General features: G+C 40.6%; 1 protein-coding gene across 2 annotated transcripts in view; it reads left to right on the top strand.

Annotated features, from left to right (window-relative positions):
- map4k5 (mitogen-activated protein kinase kinase kinase kinase 5) overlaps positions 1-18,017 on the top strand; it is a 190,308-nt gene that overhangs the window by 94,157 nt on the left and 78,134 nt on the right. For both annotated transcript variants that reach the window (XM_072568678.1, XM_072568679.1), the window contains exons 8-10: positions 4,476-4,548; positions 8,329-8,460; positions 15,372-15,434. In XM_072568678.1, the coding sequence (XP_072424779.1) occupies positions 4,476-4,548; positions 8,329-8,460; positions 15,372-15,434 (268 nt within the window). The remainder of the gene's footprint in view (positions 1-4,475; positions 4,549-8,328; positions 8,461-15,371; positions 15,435-18,017) is intronic.

Genomic DNA, 18,017 nt, shown 5'->3' with positions numbered 1-18,017 from the left:
CATTCCTTCATTGAAAGTTTTAAATTGACGTCAATCAATTGAAAATATTTCTAGCTTGGAAAAGTTTTGTATAAGATACTTTTGCTTTGCTCTTGTCCTTTTTGTCATCTTGTCCATTCTATCCCTATCTCACAATCATTAATCGACAACAAGGTCTTTATCACTAGTGCTCTTAGATTAGTGGCTGGAATGTAGGCACATGTGGCTGAATTGCAATTTGCTCTAATTTTATTTTCCTGTTGAAAGTACAATTGTATTGGATGTGTTTATCTTCTACTATCCCCTTTCTCACATTCATTACTAAGATATGCTTTAAATGAAAAAAAGTATCATCCTTCAAAGCATTGCAAAAATGTTGGAATCTGTTCAGTCAAAAGAGAATTTGGCTTATTTATTAGTTGCAAGGAGTGTCACACACACTGAAAAGGAATATGTTGTGGTAGGAGAGAGGATGGATTCTGCATCTGCGGAGAGTTGCAACTTGTGTAAAGTAAACAAAAAGCAGTGAGGCAGGAAGGGATAGAAAGCTTAAAGGTAATAGGGCTTATGAAGGGCTGATGAAGGGCTTATGCTCGAAGCGTCAAATCTCCTGCTCCTCGGGTGCTGTCTGACCTGCTGTGCTTTTCCAGCAACTTACTCTCTACTCTGATCTTCAGCATCTGCAATGCTCACTTTCTCCTCCTCATAGATAGTAGGGCATTGATTAAGTTGATATCAGGTGGAAAATAAAAAAAATCATAAAGCTGATAGCAACATGTGTAAATATAGAAAATATTCACATCAAACAGATGAAGTAATAGCCCAAATCTTAAAAATAGATTGGCTTGATCGAATAGTACAGATACATTATTGTGGACTGATTATGGTTAGAAACTAAATGCTCCAGGCACCCTAACATTTAAAAAGAACTGGTAAAATGGAAAAGAGATTTGAGGTATGCAACTGAAGAAGGAAATAAATGTAGTAAAAGTGGAGAAAATATTTGTTTAAAAAATTAATACATAGATCCGTTTATAGGAGCTAAGAAACAGTAATGTGCAGAAATAACCAAACTGAGTGTTAATGAGCAGGTTATTACTTAGCAAATGATACTGCCGATAACCCCTTCCATCACTTTCCTGATTGAGAATAGACCTGGATGATTAATAGCTGGGTTGGACTTGCCTCTGTTGTGTGCAGGGCATACCTGGCTGATTTTCCACATTGGCTAGTAGAAACCAATGTTGTAGTTGTACTGGAACGGCTTGGCTGGTGGTGCGGCAAGTTCTGGTGTACAAATCTTCAGTAACATTCCTGGAATATTGTCAGTGCCAGGAGAATATTCCCCTGGCTGGAACTTGTAGAACTAGGATCACAAACCTGGAATAATGCTTAAAAATTGAAAGAACTGCGGATGCTGTATATCGGAAACAATAGCATAAGTTGCTGGAAAAGCTCAGCAGGTCTGGCAGCATTTATGAAGGGAAATCGGAGTTAACGCTTTGGTTCCAGCAACCCTTTCTCAAAACTGATGATAGCTAGGAAAATGTAGGTTTATGTGCAGAAGAAAGGGATAAGGAGTAAATGGGAGGCAGAGATCGAGCCCAAAAAGAGAAAACAGTTGGATAGACAAAGGTGTTAGAAACTATCTAGCTGGAGCACTGCAGCAAGCCTGAAGCAGAGGTGTTGGCCAGAGAACAGGGTGGTGTGTTAAAGTGAAAGGCAACTAGAAGCTGTGTGGTGTCTTTTTTTTGCAGGCAGAAGGTCTGCGAAGCAGTCACCCAGTCTATGCTCCGTTTTCCCATTGTAGCCACGTTGTGAGCTGCGAATGCAGTAAACTGGATTGTACGCTCCTGGATTAATGCTCAGCAAAGGCCTCAGGTTAATGAGTTTGACAAACATCGTGACCTTGAACATTTTCTTCCACTGCCTCCGGGCCCACTTTATTCAATCAAGACTCCCACCCACTAACCAAGGACCCCTTTTCTCACCTTCAACACGCCCCGTCCTCCTGGACACCCCATGCTGGCCTGTTACCTGCCGTTGACTTCATTTATAACTACCATGACATTGACTGCCTCAACCTGTCCACCGCTCTCACCCAGTCCAACCTCCCGCCTTCACAATGCGCAGCAATCCACTTCCTCCACTCCAAACCCAACCTCACCATCACCATCAAACTTGCAGACAAGGGCACAGTAGTAGTTGGCACACTGACCTCTACACCGCTGAAGCCAGGTGCCAATTCGCAGACACCACCTCCTACTGCTCCCTCGACCACAATCTCACCTCCCATCACCAAACCATCTCCCAGACTATTCACAACCTCATCACCTCTGGGGAATCTCCCATCCACAGCCTCCAACGCCATTGTCCGTGAACCCTGTACCACCTGATTCTACCACCTACCAAAGATTCACAAACCTGACTTCCCCAGTCGACCCATTGTCTCAACCTGCGCCTGTCCCACTGAATTAATCTCTGTCTACCTTGATACTATCCAGTCCTCCTTAGTCCAGGAACTCCCCATTTACATTCGGGACATTACCCACACCCTTCACCTCCTCCAAGATTTTTGTTTCCATGGCTCTCGATGCCTCATCTTCTCCATGGACATCCAGTCCCTGTACACATCCATCCGCCACGATGAAGGCCTCCAAACCCACTGTTTCTTCCTCTCATGCTGTCTCAAACAGTACCCTTCTACCGATTATCCTCATCCAACTGGCTGAATTGGTCCTCGTCCTTAACAACTTCTCCTTCCAGGCCTCCCACTTCCTTCAAACCAAAGGGGTAGCCACCGGCACCTGCATGGGACCCAGCTGTGCCTGCCTCTTTGTGAGTACATGAAACAGTCCAGCTTCCACAGTTACCCTGGCACCACCCCCCACCTATTCCTCCGCAATATTGATGACTGTATCGGCGCTACCTCATGCACCCACAAGGAGGTTAAACAGTTCATCAACTTAACCAATACCTTTAACCCCAACCTCCAATCCACCTGGACCATCTCGGACACTTCCCTCCCCCTTCCTGGACCTTTCCATCTCCGGCGACTAAACCAAGGACATCTACTACAAGCCCACCAACTCCCACAGCTAAAGTGCTGCTTCCCTGAAAGGTACATTTGGACCCTTGGATATTGAGGACAGAGGAGGTAAATGGTCAGTTGTTACACCGTCAGCAGTTGCAAGGCAATGTGCTGTGGGGTTCTGGGGGTGCTGTTGGGAGTGGGCCAGGTTTGAGGGTTAGGGCAGGTGAGTGGGACTAACTGAATTGCTCCTCAGAAAGATGATAGTGAGCGGATGGGCCGAATGACCACCAGTGCTGTTATGAATCTATATTCAAGACAGACATCAAAGGATTTTTGGATACCAAGGAAGTTTAGGGGGATGGGAATGGAGTGGGAAAGCAGGGTTGAGGTATAATTTCATTCGTAATCTTACTAAATGGCTGAATGGGTCTCAAGGCTACCTCCTGTCCCTGTTTATTTAATTCTGAAGTACCTTGGAAAATTTCTTACACCATCTCGAGAGAGCAATCCTACCATACTCAATAAGATGGACAAAAAGAATTAAAATAGAGATTTGCAGTTGTAATAGTAACAACACTGTCTGTAAATTATGGCATTGTTTATCCATAATTGAATGTGGAAATTTGTATTATTTCACCAATCTGCCCCAGTCCCTCTCCCCATGTGCAAACCTCTGCAGATGCAAGAGGTTAAGTTTGTATGAAAATCAGTGATACCTTGATCACTGATTTTCATACAAACTTAAGCTATTTTCACATTTGTTTTTGCCATTCAGTCAAAAAATAAAAATGTTCAGCCTTATTGAATGAGTTGTATGACTCCTCTCACCATGAAAATTAAACATTTTAAAATTGCACATTTAAAAATTTAGTAATTTTAATACAGCAAAAGGTTTTATTAACTGGCACTTATGCAACCAGGAGTGCACTGGTTGATCAAATATTTTGATTGATTATGTGGACTTCCTCATCAATGTAAAAATGCACACTAAATAATAGAAACATAATGCAGGGGATATGCACATCACTACTATATTTATGACAAATAATAACGCAACTTTGTTATCAATAAAATTTATTGGCAGTAACCACTCTGACATTGCGGGGAAATGTGATAATCCGGTAAACTTCTGGTATTTGAGGTGTATACATTTTGCTAGTTTGTCGAGGATGGTGGTTCATAGGGTGTTTGTTAAAACAAAGTTTGGTATTTTATTTTCTTTAATCCCATGTCCGTGCCCATTTTTCACTTTCTATACAATACACTTTATTGCTTGCTTGCTTGCTTGCTTACTTACTGCTTTGCTATTTTTATGAATTCTTCAATCTAGTTAGTTGATAAGTCTATCTTCCCTTTTTTTGGATATTACAGATCCCCTACAGTTGGCGGCAACAGTTCTGATCATTAGATATTGAAAGTGTAAGAAGTTGAAGCTAAAATATGTTGATTTTTTGCATTTCAGCTGATTTTGGTGTTGCAGCAAAAATAACTGCTACTATAGCCAAGAGGAAGTCCTTCATTGGAACCCCGTACTGGTAAGTAAAATTATTTCTACCTTGTGTTGTACACGCAACTTTAAGGCAATTCCTCCAGTCTGTCACTATATGGTACAGTCATAAAGATAGTAAGAATGCAGAATAAATCCAGAAATAAAGTGAAATAGTATTCATATTTGTGGTGTTTAACTGTAAGGAGCTGTATCTTGTTAAACTGCATTACATTTTTTAAAAATCTTAATTCACAGTTTATGGGTGCCATTGACTACTCCAGCATGTAAAGCTCATCCCTAATTGCTCCTGAGAAAGTGATGAGCTGCTTTTTTTGAACCACTTCAAGTGATGGCAGTGTGGGTATGTTCACAGTGCTCTTAGGAAAGGAGTCCCAGGATTTTAACCCAGCAACAGTGAAGGAATCATGACTTAGTTCCAGATCAAGATGGTGTGTGCCTTGAAGAGGAACTTGTGTTTGTCCTTCTATATGGTACAAGGCACAGGTTGGGAAGTGCTGTCGAATGGCCTACTTGAGTTGTTGCAATGCATCTTATAGATGGTGTAAGTTGCTTGTAGTCCTGCAGATTTATTTCCTTCAATTGCCCATTCAAATTTTAAAAATCTTATTTCTGCTTCCAGCTCCTCCATGGGTAAAGCTAGCCTGTCTATTCCTGTTTGCCATTCATCCAATTTTGGAATAATTTATAAATTTTGAAATTTTGTTCTGTAAGCGTTATCGATGGGACAAGGGCAATTATAATATGTTTAGGCAAGACTTAGGATGCATAGAATGGGGTTGCAAAATGCAAGGGATAAGGACAATCAATGTGGAGCGGGTTTAAGGAACAGATATTGCATATCCTTGATAGGTATGTCCCTGTCAGGTAGTGGTGGGGGTGTGGGGGGGGCAGTGATAAGGTAAGGGAACTGTGGTTTGCTACAGAAATTGCATCTCTCTTGTTAAGCAGAAGAAGGAGGCTTTATGTGTTGATGAGACAACATGGTTCAGATGGGACGATGGAGAGTTACAGATTAGCTAGGAAGGATTTAAGGAGAGAGTTAAGAAGAGCAAAGAGAGGACATGAACAATCTTTAGGAGATAGAATAAAGGACAACCTGAAAACTTTCTATAGGTATGTGAGGAATAAAAAGATGCCTAGGGCAATTCAAAGACAGATGTAGGAAGTTGTGTGTGGACTCTATGGAGATCGGAGAGGTGGTAAACGAATATTTCTCATTTCTCATCAGTTTTCACTCAGGAAAAGGAGAATATTGTAGAAGAGAAGAATGAGATATGGGATATTAGACTAGACAGGTTAGTAAGGAAGAGGTGTTATCAATTCTAGGAAGGAGTGAAAGTAGACAAGTCGCCTGGGCCGGATGGGATTTATCTGAGGATTCTCTGGGAAGCTAGGGAAGAGGTGTTGGAACCTTTGGATTTGATCTTTGAGTTGTCATTGTCTACAGGTTTAGTACCAGAGGTCTGGAGGATTGAAACTGTTGTGCCCTTGTTCAAGGGCAGTAGAAATGACCCAGGTAATTATTGACCAGTAAGCCTTACTTCTGTTGTAGGAAAAGCTTTGGAAAGGATTATAAGGGGTAGAATTTATAAACTCGCAAGCAACAATTTGATTTCAGATGGTCAACATGGTTTCGTCAAGCGCAAGTCGTGTCTCTCAAACTGCATTGAGTTTTTTGAGAAGGTGACCAAGCATGTAGATGAGGGTAGGGCAGTTGATGTAGTATACATGGACTTCAGTAAAGCCTTTGATAAGGTTCCACATGTTCGGCTGTTGGAGAAAATGCAGAGGCATGGGATTGAGGGTGATTTAGCAGTTTGGATTAGAAACTGGCTTTCTGAAAGAAGGCAGTGAATGGTGGCTGATGGAAAATATTCAGTCTGGAGTCCGGTTACTTGTGGTGTGCCACAAGGATCTGTGTTTGGACATTTTTATCTAAGACTTAGAGGAGGCATAGGTGGATGGGTTAGTAAGTTTGCAGATGACACTAAATTCGGTGGAGTAGTGGACTGTGTGGAAGAATGTTACAGGTTGCAGGGGGACTTGGATAGACTGCAGAATTGGGCTGAGAGGTGGCAAATGGAGTTCAATGCAGCTAACTGTGAGGTCATTCACTTTGGGAAGAATAACAGGAAGGAAGAGTACTGGGTCAATGGAAAGATTCTTGGGAGTGTGGATGTGCAGAGGAATCTTGGAGTCCATGTACATAGACCCCTGAAGGTTGCCACCCAGGATGACAATGCTGTTAAGAAGGCATACGGTGTGTTAGGTTTCGTTCGTAGATGAATTAGGTTCCGGAGCCGCAATATCATGCTGCAAATATACAAAATGCTAGTGCGGCCACACTTGGAATATTATGCACAGTTCTGGTCGCCCCATTACAGGAAGGATGTGGAACATTGGAAAAGGTGCAGAGGAGATTTACCAGGATATTGCCTGGTCTGGAGGGGAAACTCTTATGAGGAAAGGCTGAGAGACTTGAACCTGTTCTCATTGGAAAGAAGAAAGCTAAGAGGGGATTTGATATAGGCATACAAGACGATCAGAGAATTAGATAGAGTAGACAGTGAAAGTCTTTTTTCCAAGGATGATGACGTCAGCTTGTACGAGGGGGCATAACTACAAATTCAGGGGTGATCGATTTAAGACAGATGTCAGAGGCAGGTTCTTTACTCAGAGTGGTAAGGGAGTGGAATGCCCTGCCTACCAATGTAGTTAACCCAGCCACATTAGGGAGATTTAAACAATCTTTGGATAAGCACATGGATGATGATGGGATAGTGCAGGGGGATGAGCTTAGATTAGTTCACAGGTCGGTGCACCGTCAAGGGCCGAAGGGCTTGTTCTGCGCTGTTTTGTTCTATTTCAATATCAAGTCAATTACGTTGCAAAAATAAACTGTGGTCTTCACACTCACTGTTGGGGAATACCACAGTTTCTGCCCTGCAGTCTGCAAAATAACCATCTATTGTGATTTGTTGCCTTCTGTCCATAAGCCAATTTTTATCCAGTTGAGCACTAATTCTCCTGTTCCATAATCCTTCTTTTATAGGTCATTCCTTTTGTATACATCCTTGTTATAGCTTTCTTAAAATCTGCATAACATCTATATCATTCCCTTCAACAACCCTTCTCGGTTACTTCATCAAAAATTCCATTAGATTGGTCGAGCATTATTTTGCGTTTACAAATCTGTTACGTGTGCTTTGCAAACCATGGCCGTGACTCTCTGGCGTTTCATGATGAGATTCTTAGGTTGCAAGTTCTGAGACAGCAATGACTGACATGGAGTGCTGACCAAGTGTTGTCAGTTGTGGTCCCTTAAAATCTTTGCATTTTTAATAGTAGGCATGACCTAATTCTTCCTTTTTGAAGCCTGATTACTGCTGCATAAGAGCCAGTTAAGAAGTTACAGTTTTAACTATCATGTTTTAAAAAAAACTACTTAATCATGCAAATGAGGCTATCAATATTGTAGTTATTGAATACTTCAAACTTTGGAAGAGAAAAGCTTTAGTACAAATTGGATGGTCTAGGAGTCATTATCAAGGTTCAAATTGCATTTGTAAGCTGATCAAAAATGTGTCAATTATTTTTAGTGTTGCATTTTTGAATGCCTACGTAATAAATTTTGTGACCCACAATTCACTGGTTATGTTTCGAGTTTTCATGTACTATCCTACTATGCATATTGCTAGAAATATATACGTTTGAAAAATGATGTGATAACTGGCTGTCAAACAGAATATTTTTAACATTGCTGAAATCTTTTTCTGCGTCTGAGGGCTATCTTTGTCATTTGTAGGATGGCACCAGAAGTTGCTGCAGTGGAGAAGAATGGTGGATATAACCAACTTTGTGACATCTGGGCTGTTGGAATTACAGCAATTGAATTGGCAGAATTGCAACCTCCAATGTTTGATTTGCACCCTATGAGGTATCCTGGTTTTCACATTGGTAATTCTGTGTAAATGACATGTCTGTTGAGCTCTTCATGTTCTCTTTAACCTTTCAGATTTTAACTCTGGCCTTTGAACAAACCTAACAAAACTATTCTGAAGGGGATTTTTTTTATTGCTATAATACATGCACAAAGTCAGGATAAGTATTTAGGTTCTCTTGTAGAAAAGCGTGGCAGTGTCACTCTGCTCTGCTGCGCATTGCACCTCTCTTCAAACCATTATTTGGTTCAGTTGTTCTTAACTTCTATATCATTAGCTTCCACATTATTCTCTGCTATTTCTGCCATCAACAGCAAGATGCTACCACCATTCCTTCAGACATTAAAAGTCTGTTCTTGGAACAGAAGAATAGCGATCAGAACAAGGTGCTACTATTTAAGAAAGGTGGTAAGAAAAAGCCAGGGAACTATAGACCGATGAGCCTGACCTTGGTGATGGGCAAGTTGTTGGAAGGAATCCTGAGGGACAGGATTTACATGTATTTGGCAAGGCAAAGACTGATTAGGGATAGTCAGCATGGCTTTGTGCATGTAAAATCATGTCTCTCGACCTTGATTGAATTTTTTGAAGAAGTATCAAAGAGGATTGATGAGGGCAGAACAGTAGATGTGATCTATATGGAATTCACTAAGGCATTAGGCAAGGTTCTCCATGGTAGATCTCATGGAATACAGGGAGAACTAGCCATTTGGATACAAAACTGGCTCAAAGGTAGAAGACAGAGGGTGGTGGCAGAAGGTTGCCTTTCAAACTGGAGGCCTGTTACCAGTGGAGTGTCACAAGGCTCAGTGCTAGGTCCACTGCTTTTCATCATTTATATAAATGATTTGGATATGAACATAGGAGGTATAGTTAGTAGGTTTGCAGATGACACTAAAATTGGAGGTGTAGTGACAGTGAAGAAACTGACCTCCGAGTACAGTGGAATCTTGATCAGATAGGCCACTGGGCGATGAGTGGCAGATGGAGTTTACTTTAGATAAATGTGAGGTGCTGCATTTTGGAAAGGTAAATTAGGACAGGACTTAATGGTAAGGTTTTGGGGAGTGTTGCTGAACAAAGAGACCTTGGGATGCAGATTCATGGTTCCTTGAAAGTGAGTCACAGGGAGACAGGATAGTGAAGAAGGCATCTGGTATTGGTCAGAGCATTGAGTATAGGAGTTGCCAGGTAACATTGTGGCTGTATAGGACATTGGTTAGGCTACATTTGGGATATTGTGTGCAATTCTGGTCTCCCTCCTAATGGAAGGATGTTGTGAAACTTGGAAGGGTTCAGAAAAGGTTTACAATGATGTTGCCAGGGTTGGGGGATTTGAACTGTCTGGAGAGGCTGAATAGGCTGGGTCTGTTTCCCTGGAGCATTGGAGACTGAGAGGTGACCTTATAGATGTTTAGAAAATCATGAGGGACATGGATAGGGTAAATAGACAAGGCCTTTTCCCTGGGACGGAAGAGTCCAGAACTAGAGGACATAGGGTTAGGGTGAGAGAGGAAAAATTTAAAAGGGACCTGAGGGGCAACGTTTTCACTCGGGTGTGTGTGTATGGAATGAGCTGCCAGAGGAAGTGGTGTAGGCTTCTATAATTGCAGCATGTAAAGGGCATTTGGATGGGTATATGAATAAGAAGGGTTTTAGAGGGTTACTGACCAAGTGTTGGCAAATGGGACTAGATTAGGTTAGGATATCTGGACAGTATGAACGAATTGGACCGAAGGGTCTGTTTCTATGCTGTGCATCTCTGACTCCATGTCCTAATCTCCTTTTCACAGCACTTTTTTTCTTCAAAGTGCTGTAACAGTAAGAGCCCTTTGCCATTCTTTTTATTGATTAGGACCTTGACCACTTTGAGATTACTGTTTGTTGGATTTGGCATTCTAGGTTCATCGGAGTCTCTTTTTATGTTGGAAAGGCCAAGCTCATTGTGTTCACTGAGCACCTTTATGTAGCCCACTTTTGATTGCTTTTCCAGTTGACTGCCCTACTCTCTGCTTCACCCTCTGTTCTAGTGAAGCTCAGTAGAGATTTCAGGAGCAGCACCTGATCTTTGGACTAGACTTTACAGCAACATTATTGAGTTCAATATTTTCAGATGTTGAATACTGCTGTAGGGAACAGATTGTATAATCATTCAGCTATTGTCGTCATCAGCTTCCAAGAACCAATAATACTGTATCTCATTGCATGCGACAATAGTAAATCAAATGACATCAAATCAATTTTTTGTTTACCATACACTTTGCTTTGCATCATCAACCCATTTGTCATTTATTTGTCTGACACTAATATTCCAATACACTCCAAATTCTCTCTGTAAACATTGTCAGTCAAAACTCTATTGTCCTTGTTTGCAGGCAAGTACTATTTCCCTTACCCCTCCTCCCCTCATCCCCACCCCCACAATACTTTTACTCACTTATAATGGCTCTTGATTTAGCAATGCCTTGATTGTAAAATTCTCATCCTTATTTTCTGATTCTTTTATGGCATTAATCCTCCTTTTTAATCTTCAGTAACAGCGTTGTAAAATAAGTACTTCTAAAGTTATGCTCAAAAGACCATGGAAGAGCTGATTGTCTATACAGCTTGCATTTCAGTCTGATTCCTCTTGAGTAAGTAGAGGTTGCCTACAGAAAGGAAAAAGAGCGAACCAGTGTCTCCACTGAACAGTATTTGGAAGACAGACTAACTGCTTCAGTATGTAGTTTAATCCCCAAAACTTTGTAAGATATTTGTGGACCTTTTTGATTGTTCATCTTCATTTTAATTGCTTGACTGTAATCATACATGTGTCAAGACCCAGAGATCAGGAATACCCCTCCCTGTGTCACTTTACCTTCCTCCCTCATTTTCTTCCTTTTAATACAACTCTTTGAAACTTATCTCCAATCAAGCTTTTGGCCATCTGTCCAAATATCTACTTCTGTGGCTCATTGTATTACTTTGTGTGGTAATGTTCCTGTGAAATGTCTCGAGATATTTTATAACGAAAAGTGCTTTTAAATGTGATGTAATCAGTCCTGCCTTTCACTCTATTTTAGTGTAGATCAGCAGAGAGATCTCTGTGTTCAGGTACACAGATCCTTGAAAGTTGCCACCAGGTTGACAGGGTTGTTAAGAAGGCATACAGTGTTTTAGCTTTTATTAATAGAGGGATCGAATTCCGGAACCATGAGGTTATGCTACAGCTGTACAAAACTCTGGTGCGGCCGCACTTGGAGTATTGTGTACAGTTCTGGTCACTGCATTATAAGAAGGATGTGGAAGCTTTGGAAAGGGTGCAGAGGAGATTCACTAGGATGTTGCCTGGTATGGAGGGAAGGTCTTATGAGGAAAGGCTGAGAGACTTGAGGCTGTTTTCGTTAGAGAGAAGAAGGTTGAGGGGTGACTTAATAGAGACATACGAGATAATCAGAGGGTTAGATAGGGTGGACAACCTTTTTCCAAGTATGGTGACGGCGAGCACAAGGGGGCATAGCTTAAATTGAGGGGTGATAGATATAGGACAGATGTCAGAGGTAGTTTCTTTCCTCAGAGTAGTAAGGGTATGGAATGCTTTGCCTGCAACGGAAGTAGATTCGCCAACTTTAAGTACATTTAAGTCGTAATTGGACAAGCATATGAACGTACATGGAATAATGTAGGTTAGATGGCCTTCAGATTGGTATGACAGGTCGGCGTAACATCCGAGGGCCGAAGGGCCTGTACTGCACTGTAATGTTCTGTGTTCTATGAACTTATTTCCTTCTCCACAGATTTTGCTAGACCTGCTGAGTGTTTTCAGCATTTGATTTTTATAAATCTTAGCTTTTGGCCAAAGGATAAATTTTGATCATGACAGCAGGCAAATTCCTCTAAAGCTCTTCAAATATTCTCTGGGGTCTTTTACATATGGCAGAGAGAGATGGCAGAGCATCAGTTTAATAATCCTTTGAATTTGACACGTCTGCAAAATACAGCACATCTGCAGGGCAGCACTTATGCTCCTGCCTGACTCATGTCTAGTGAATAGGATTCCTTTCTTCGAAGTTGCTTAGGGATTCAACTGTGATCACCAGTTAAATCTGTGATTAAAACAAGCTATTGATCCTTGCGTATTTTGGCTGCAGAGTATGGGATTTAAATTGTAATAGTTGTGGTACTGACTTCCAAAGTGTTAAACTAATCAATATCTCAATAAGTTACTATCTCAATTTCTATCATTTTCAAACTTAGTGATTATTGTGCAGCATATGAAAATGCTAATTTTGTGTACTATGGGGAGATAATCTGTTGTTGTTTGACTTGCTTGTTGTTTATTCAATTAATTTCTTCATCCAAAGTGCAGATCTAGTGGTAGCAACTTTCCTCTGGGCTGGTGAGTCATGTGTTCATACACTTATCCCAAAGACTAATTGCTAGTAGTCTAGATTAGCACTGTCCTTTTTTCTCATTCGATCGATTGATCGATTCTGGCATTGCTGGCTGGTCCGTTTATTTTCCATCCCTAGTTGCCCTCAAGCTATTGCCTTGACCCAGTGAAACCATGAGGGTCACTACACTTGTAGCGCTGTTAAGAAGGATGCTTCAGGGTTTTGACCCAGTGACAGTGAAGGAACAGTGATTATAGTTCAAAATTAGGGTGGTGAGTGGTTTGCAGGGAAAGTGCATGTGATGGTGTTCTCATGCAACTGCTGCCTTTGTCCGTTAAGGTAATTGAAGTCTCAGATTTTGTTGGTCCTACCAAAGATCCCTTGGTGAATTTATGCACTGCATCCTATTGATGGTACACATTGTTGCTTTGGTGCATAGACAGTGGAGGAAGTAAATGTTGAGGGTGTGAGATGGGGTACTAATCAAGTGGGCTGCTTTGTCCTAGATAGTGCTGAGCTGCTTGACGTTGGAGAATATTCAAACATACTCCTGCCTTGTGTTTTGGAGATAAGTTACCATTTGCAAAATTCCCAGCATCTAGTTTGGTCATGTAGGCACAGTATATGATTGGTCCAGTTCATTTTCTGGTCAGTGGTAGCCCCAAGGATGTTGATAGTGATGTCAAGGAACAATAATTAGATTCTCTCATGTTGGAACTAGTTGTTGCCTGGTATGTTGTGTGATGCAAATATCAGATGCCATTTATCAAGTCAACCTGGATGTTGTCAGGGTTTTGCTGTATATGGTCACAAACAAATGAGGGCGTACTGTACTTTGGAGGTGCTGTCTTTCATTAAAATGTTAAACTGAGACCCTGGTGTCATCTCAAATGAGCATAAGAGATTCCATGATGTAAATGCTCACATGGATTGGTTAGAAAAATTGGCTTGTTTTTTGTTTTTTTTATGACCTATGAAATGATGACATTGAGAGAGTGAGGGAATTCTTTTTAGCTTGATCAATATCAGATAAGAGCATTATCTGGTCAGTTATCTGGCCAGTCATTACTTGGTTATGGGTTCAAGGATGCAAATTGGCAACTAAGCTTCTCTACACTGCAACAGCATTTCATGAGAGTACTTTGGCTGGCCCAACTTGCTTTTATAAACAACGTTTTTTCAAATTTTACTCTCCTAGAGCTTTACCAACTGTTTTGAAGATGTTGAGCAAAGGAAACCATAGCTGAAAGCTGAAAATTTAGATCCACTGGCTGCTTTCAATTAACCTAGCTCAAGTGTTTTTTTTTAAATTGTCAATCTTTCATTGTCAAAATTTGTACAGTTAATAGTGTATTAAATTGCATTAGTTGCATCACCAAGAGGATGGTTGTATCCAAACTCATATGCATTTCTTTTAATTCCTGAATGAGAATCAAGAGTGAAAGGCTTGAAAATAGTTTGATTTTGCAGCTGATATCCAGGGCCAGATAACACAATGGGTTAAGAGATAGGTGAAGAAAGAAAAGCATACCATTTAAGAGCTGAGAGAATGTTTTTTATGTTGGCAAGTTGGAAATGGTGTCCACCAGCGGCTCCTGCTACCAGACCATTATTGCTCATTATACACATGATTTACATGCAACAATTGGTCCAAGTTTTAGATAATGCCAAAGCTGCAGGTCTTACTAACCAAATGTATGCTGAAGTAAATAACAAGTAACATTCAATATAGCAAAGCATAAGGTGGCTGTTTGATGCCACTTAGCCTCTGAAAGATATAAAGCAAATTCATGAAATAAGCAAGTAGATCTGATAATGCAGAAATGTAAATGGTTCAAAGTTGAAAATGGTACAGAGATTGACCAGAGTACTGGGCTGTTTTTTGGAGGTGCTATCTTTCATTTAAAATGTTAAACTGAGACCCTATTGTCTAACCCACAACATGAACACTATATGCTGATATGGTCTCCACATCACAAGAGGATATTATATACTACTGGAGAAAATGTTGGGAGTAAAATTATAAGGGTTTTACCAGAACTTAGAGGACACAACTACCTGGAAAGATTGAATAGGTTGGCAATGTTTTGTCTGAGAAACAGACTGAAGTGGTCTGTGGGGTGGTTGAGAATAAGTTGAGTGCATCTTGAGAAACTGTTTCCACTTGTGGAACACGACAGTAAAGGAGGTATGAATAGCTGCAAGCTGAACAAACATGGAATTTAGCATATCTTTATACACAGTGTGAATTTGAAATTTGTTGCACACATAAGCAAGTAGAATTATTACATTTGAGGAAAAAAGGCTAAATGTGTTCATGAGAGCTAAAGGAGTAGAGGCATGCAAGATCATATTGGAAAGAGGTCATTGAAATGGCAGTTAAGTTGCTTATAAATGCTGGCATGTCACAGATGGTTTAATGGCCTGTTTATCTTACCTTCTATGTAACAAATACAAGTTTTTGGACCATTGAATTATAAACTTTGCAAATTGTTTTTTTTAAAATGCATTTTGATTCATGTTTCTATCTATAGGGCGTTATTCTTAATGAGCAAAAGTGGATTTCAACCACCCAAGTTAAAAGACAAAATAAAATGGTGAGTATATACAGCTTCTATGGAAGCTTATGTTGTTTGAAAATCTATATTGAGGAGTCAATTGAAGTGAATTCAGATTTAACTCACTAAAGAGGAGTACAAATGAAGGAGGTGGCTGGTTTGGCCCGTCCTAGTTCTAAATGGTCAACATTCTGCTACAATTGCTCCATTGCAATATCCAATTGTTTAATAAATGATTTCCAGGGCTTTGGCCTTCACTTTATCTTTGAGTCCATAATAATTAATGATCATTTCAGAATGGCGAAGAGCTTCAAGATTGAATCGAAATGTTATTTTTACTCATTTGGGCTAGTTGCTTTGTCCGATACTTACAATTTGACTTTTAAAATTTTGTTCATTGCTTAAAACAGGAGCTTTTAACCTCCATACTTCTGGGATTCCCCTCCCATGTTAGACATATTTTGGAGACTCTTGGTTTGCAGCATGATTTAGAAGTGCTGGTGTTGGGCTGAAGTGGACAAAGTTAAAAGCCTCAATACCAGGTTATAGTCCACCAGGTTTATTTGGAAGCGCTATCTTTTGAGGTGCTGACTCTTTATCAGGTGGTTGCGGAGCATGACCATATGACACAGAATTTATAGCAATAGGGTTACAGTGTCATGGAGTTGTAATGATATGTTAAACAACTTTAGTTTAAAAATCACACAACACCAGGTTATAGTTCTTAAACAAATTTATATTAAGTCTTTTATCTTTTAGAATGGGATATGGTGGTTTAGGTTCTTTTCTATGTAAATCCCAGAATTATATTCTCAAGGTGGTGCCAGCTCACTAATAGGTGTCATCTCAGCACAGACAATGTATTAAATGTGTGAAGGTAAAGTCTGTACCAATGTTGAGTCAATTCCATTCTAAAGTTGGGCTTGCAGAATTTTACATGGATTTTTGCAGATTTTGAGCAAAATCATGTAAGTCTGCAAATACAAGTTCACCTCATAAACTTTTATGTCAGTGCATGCAGGAGACACAGTGGGTCTATATGTATGTATGTATGTGCATGTGTGTAAGCTTGGTCAAGTATGTGTGAGTGTGATGGCGTATAAGCCTGTAAGAGGGTGCATGGGGGAGTGAGAGTGTGTGTGTGTGTGTGTGTGAGAAAGTATAGGGTGCATGGGGGAGTGAGAGTGTGTGTGTGTGAGTGTGTGAGAAAGTATAGTGCAGTGGGGTCACCTGTAGTGTGACATGAACCCAAGGTCCCAGTTGAGGCCTTCCCCTTGGGTATCCAACTTGGCTATCAGCCTCTGCTCAGCCAGTATGCGTTGTTGCATGTCCCGAAATCTGCCTTGGAGGATGTTCACCCGGAGGTGCGAGGCCGAATGTCCCGGACCACAGAAGTGCCCTCTGTTTGGGAGGGAACAGCCTTGTCTGGTGATCGTTGCACGCTGTCCATTCTTCCGTTGTCTTAACGTCTGTTCACTCTCGCCAATGTACTAAGCCTCAGGGCATCCCTGCCTGCAGCATGTGAGATAAACAATGTTGGACGAGTCACATCAGATACCTGTCGCATATATGGTGTAACAGTGGTATCCATGTCGACACTCTGACATGTCTTGCAGCAAATACTGTGACAGGGTTGTGCGCACTCTCGCGCTCACATGCACACACTCCTATATACACTCGCGCAGACCCTCTTTCATACGCATACATGCAACCCCCCATGCACGCACCCTCTCGCAGGCTTATATCTCATCACACTCCTTTCCATACTTGACCAAGCTTCTACACAATCTTTCACATGCACTCACCCCACACACTTACTCTCTCCAGCATGCGCACGCATATATGTTTATGGGGTGAATTCGTATTTGCAGAATTACGTTTTGTTTTGCTTAAAAAACTGCATGAATCCATGTGAGATTCTGTGTGCCCCACTTTAGAGATAGAATTAACTCAACATTGGTACAGATATTACCTTCACACATTTAATACATTGTCAGAGCTGGGATGACACCTATTATTAGATAAGCTTTCTCCTTTTGTGACTTGAAAGTCCAAGCTTTTTCAGACTTTGGTCATAATTAGACCTTTTTGAGACTGGGAATCAGACTAATGATTCTTTGTGAGGTTGTTTCCAATGGCTAATTAATGTAATTCTGGGATTTACATATTAAAGAACCTAAACCACCATATCCCATTCTAAAAGATAAAAGACTTAATCTAAATTTGTTTTAAGAACTATAACTTGGTGTTGTGTGATTTTTAACTAAAGTTGTTTAACATATCATTACAGCTCCATGACACTGTAACCCTTTTGCTATAAATTCTGTGTAATTTGTCATGTTCCACAACCACCTGATGAAGAGGCAGTGGCTCAGCTCGTGGTTCCAAATAAACCTGGTGAACTATAACCTGGTGTTGTGTGTTTTTTAACTTCATAGCATGAGATATTTTTCTGTTTTTAAAAATTAATTTAGCAGATATTACTATTTTTCTTTATTTACTTCTGTGAAACTTATTGCTGGTACTGAGCAACAATTCTTTAAGACATGGAGATACCTTGCCCATGCCATTGTGAATGAACATGCAAGCTTGATACTTTTGTATTCATTGTTGTCATTGATT

The sequence above is a fragment of the Chiloscyllium punctatum genome, chromosome 4, assembly GCF_047496795.1.
Source record: "Chiloscyllium punctatum isolate Juve2018m chromosome 4, sChiPun1.3, whole genome shotgun sequence".
Classification (NCBI taxonomy): Eukaryota; Metazoa; Chordata; class Chondrichthyes; order Orectolobiformes; family Hemiscylliidae; genus Chiloscyllium; species Chiloscyllium punctatum.
This window is presented reverse-complemented; position numbering and strand designations above follow the sequence as displayed.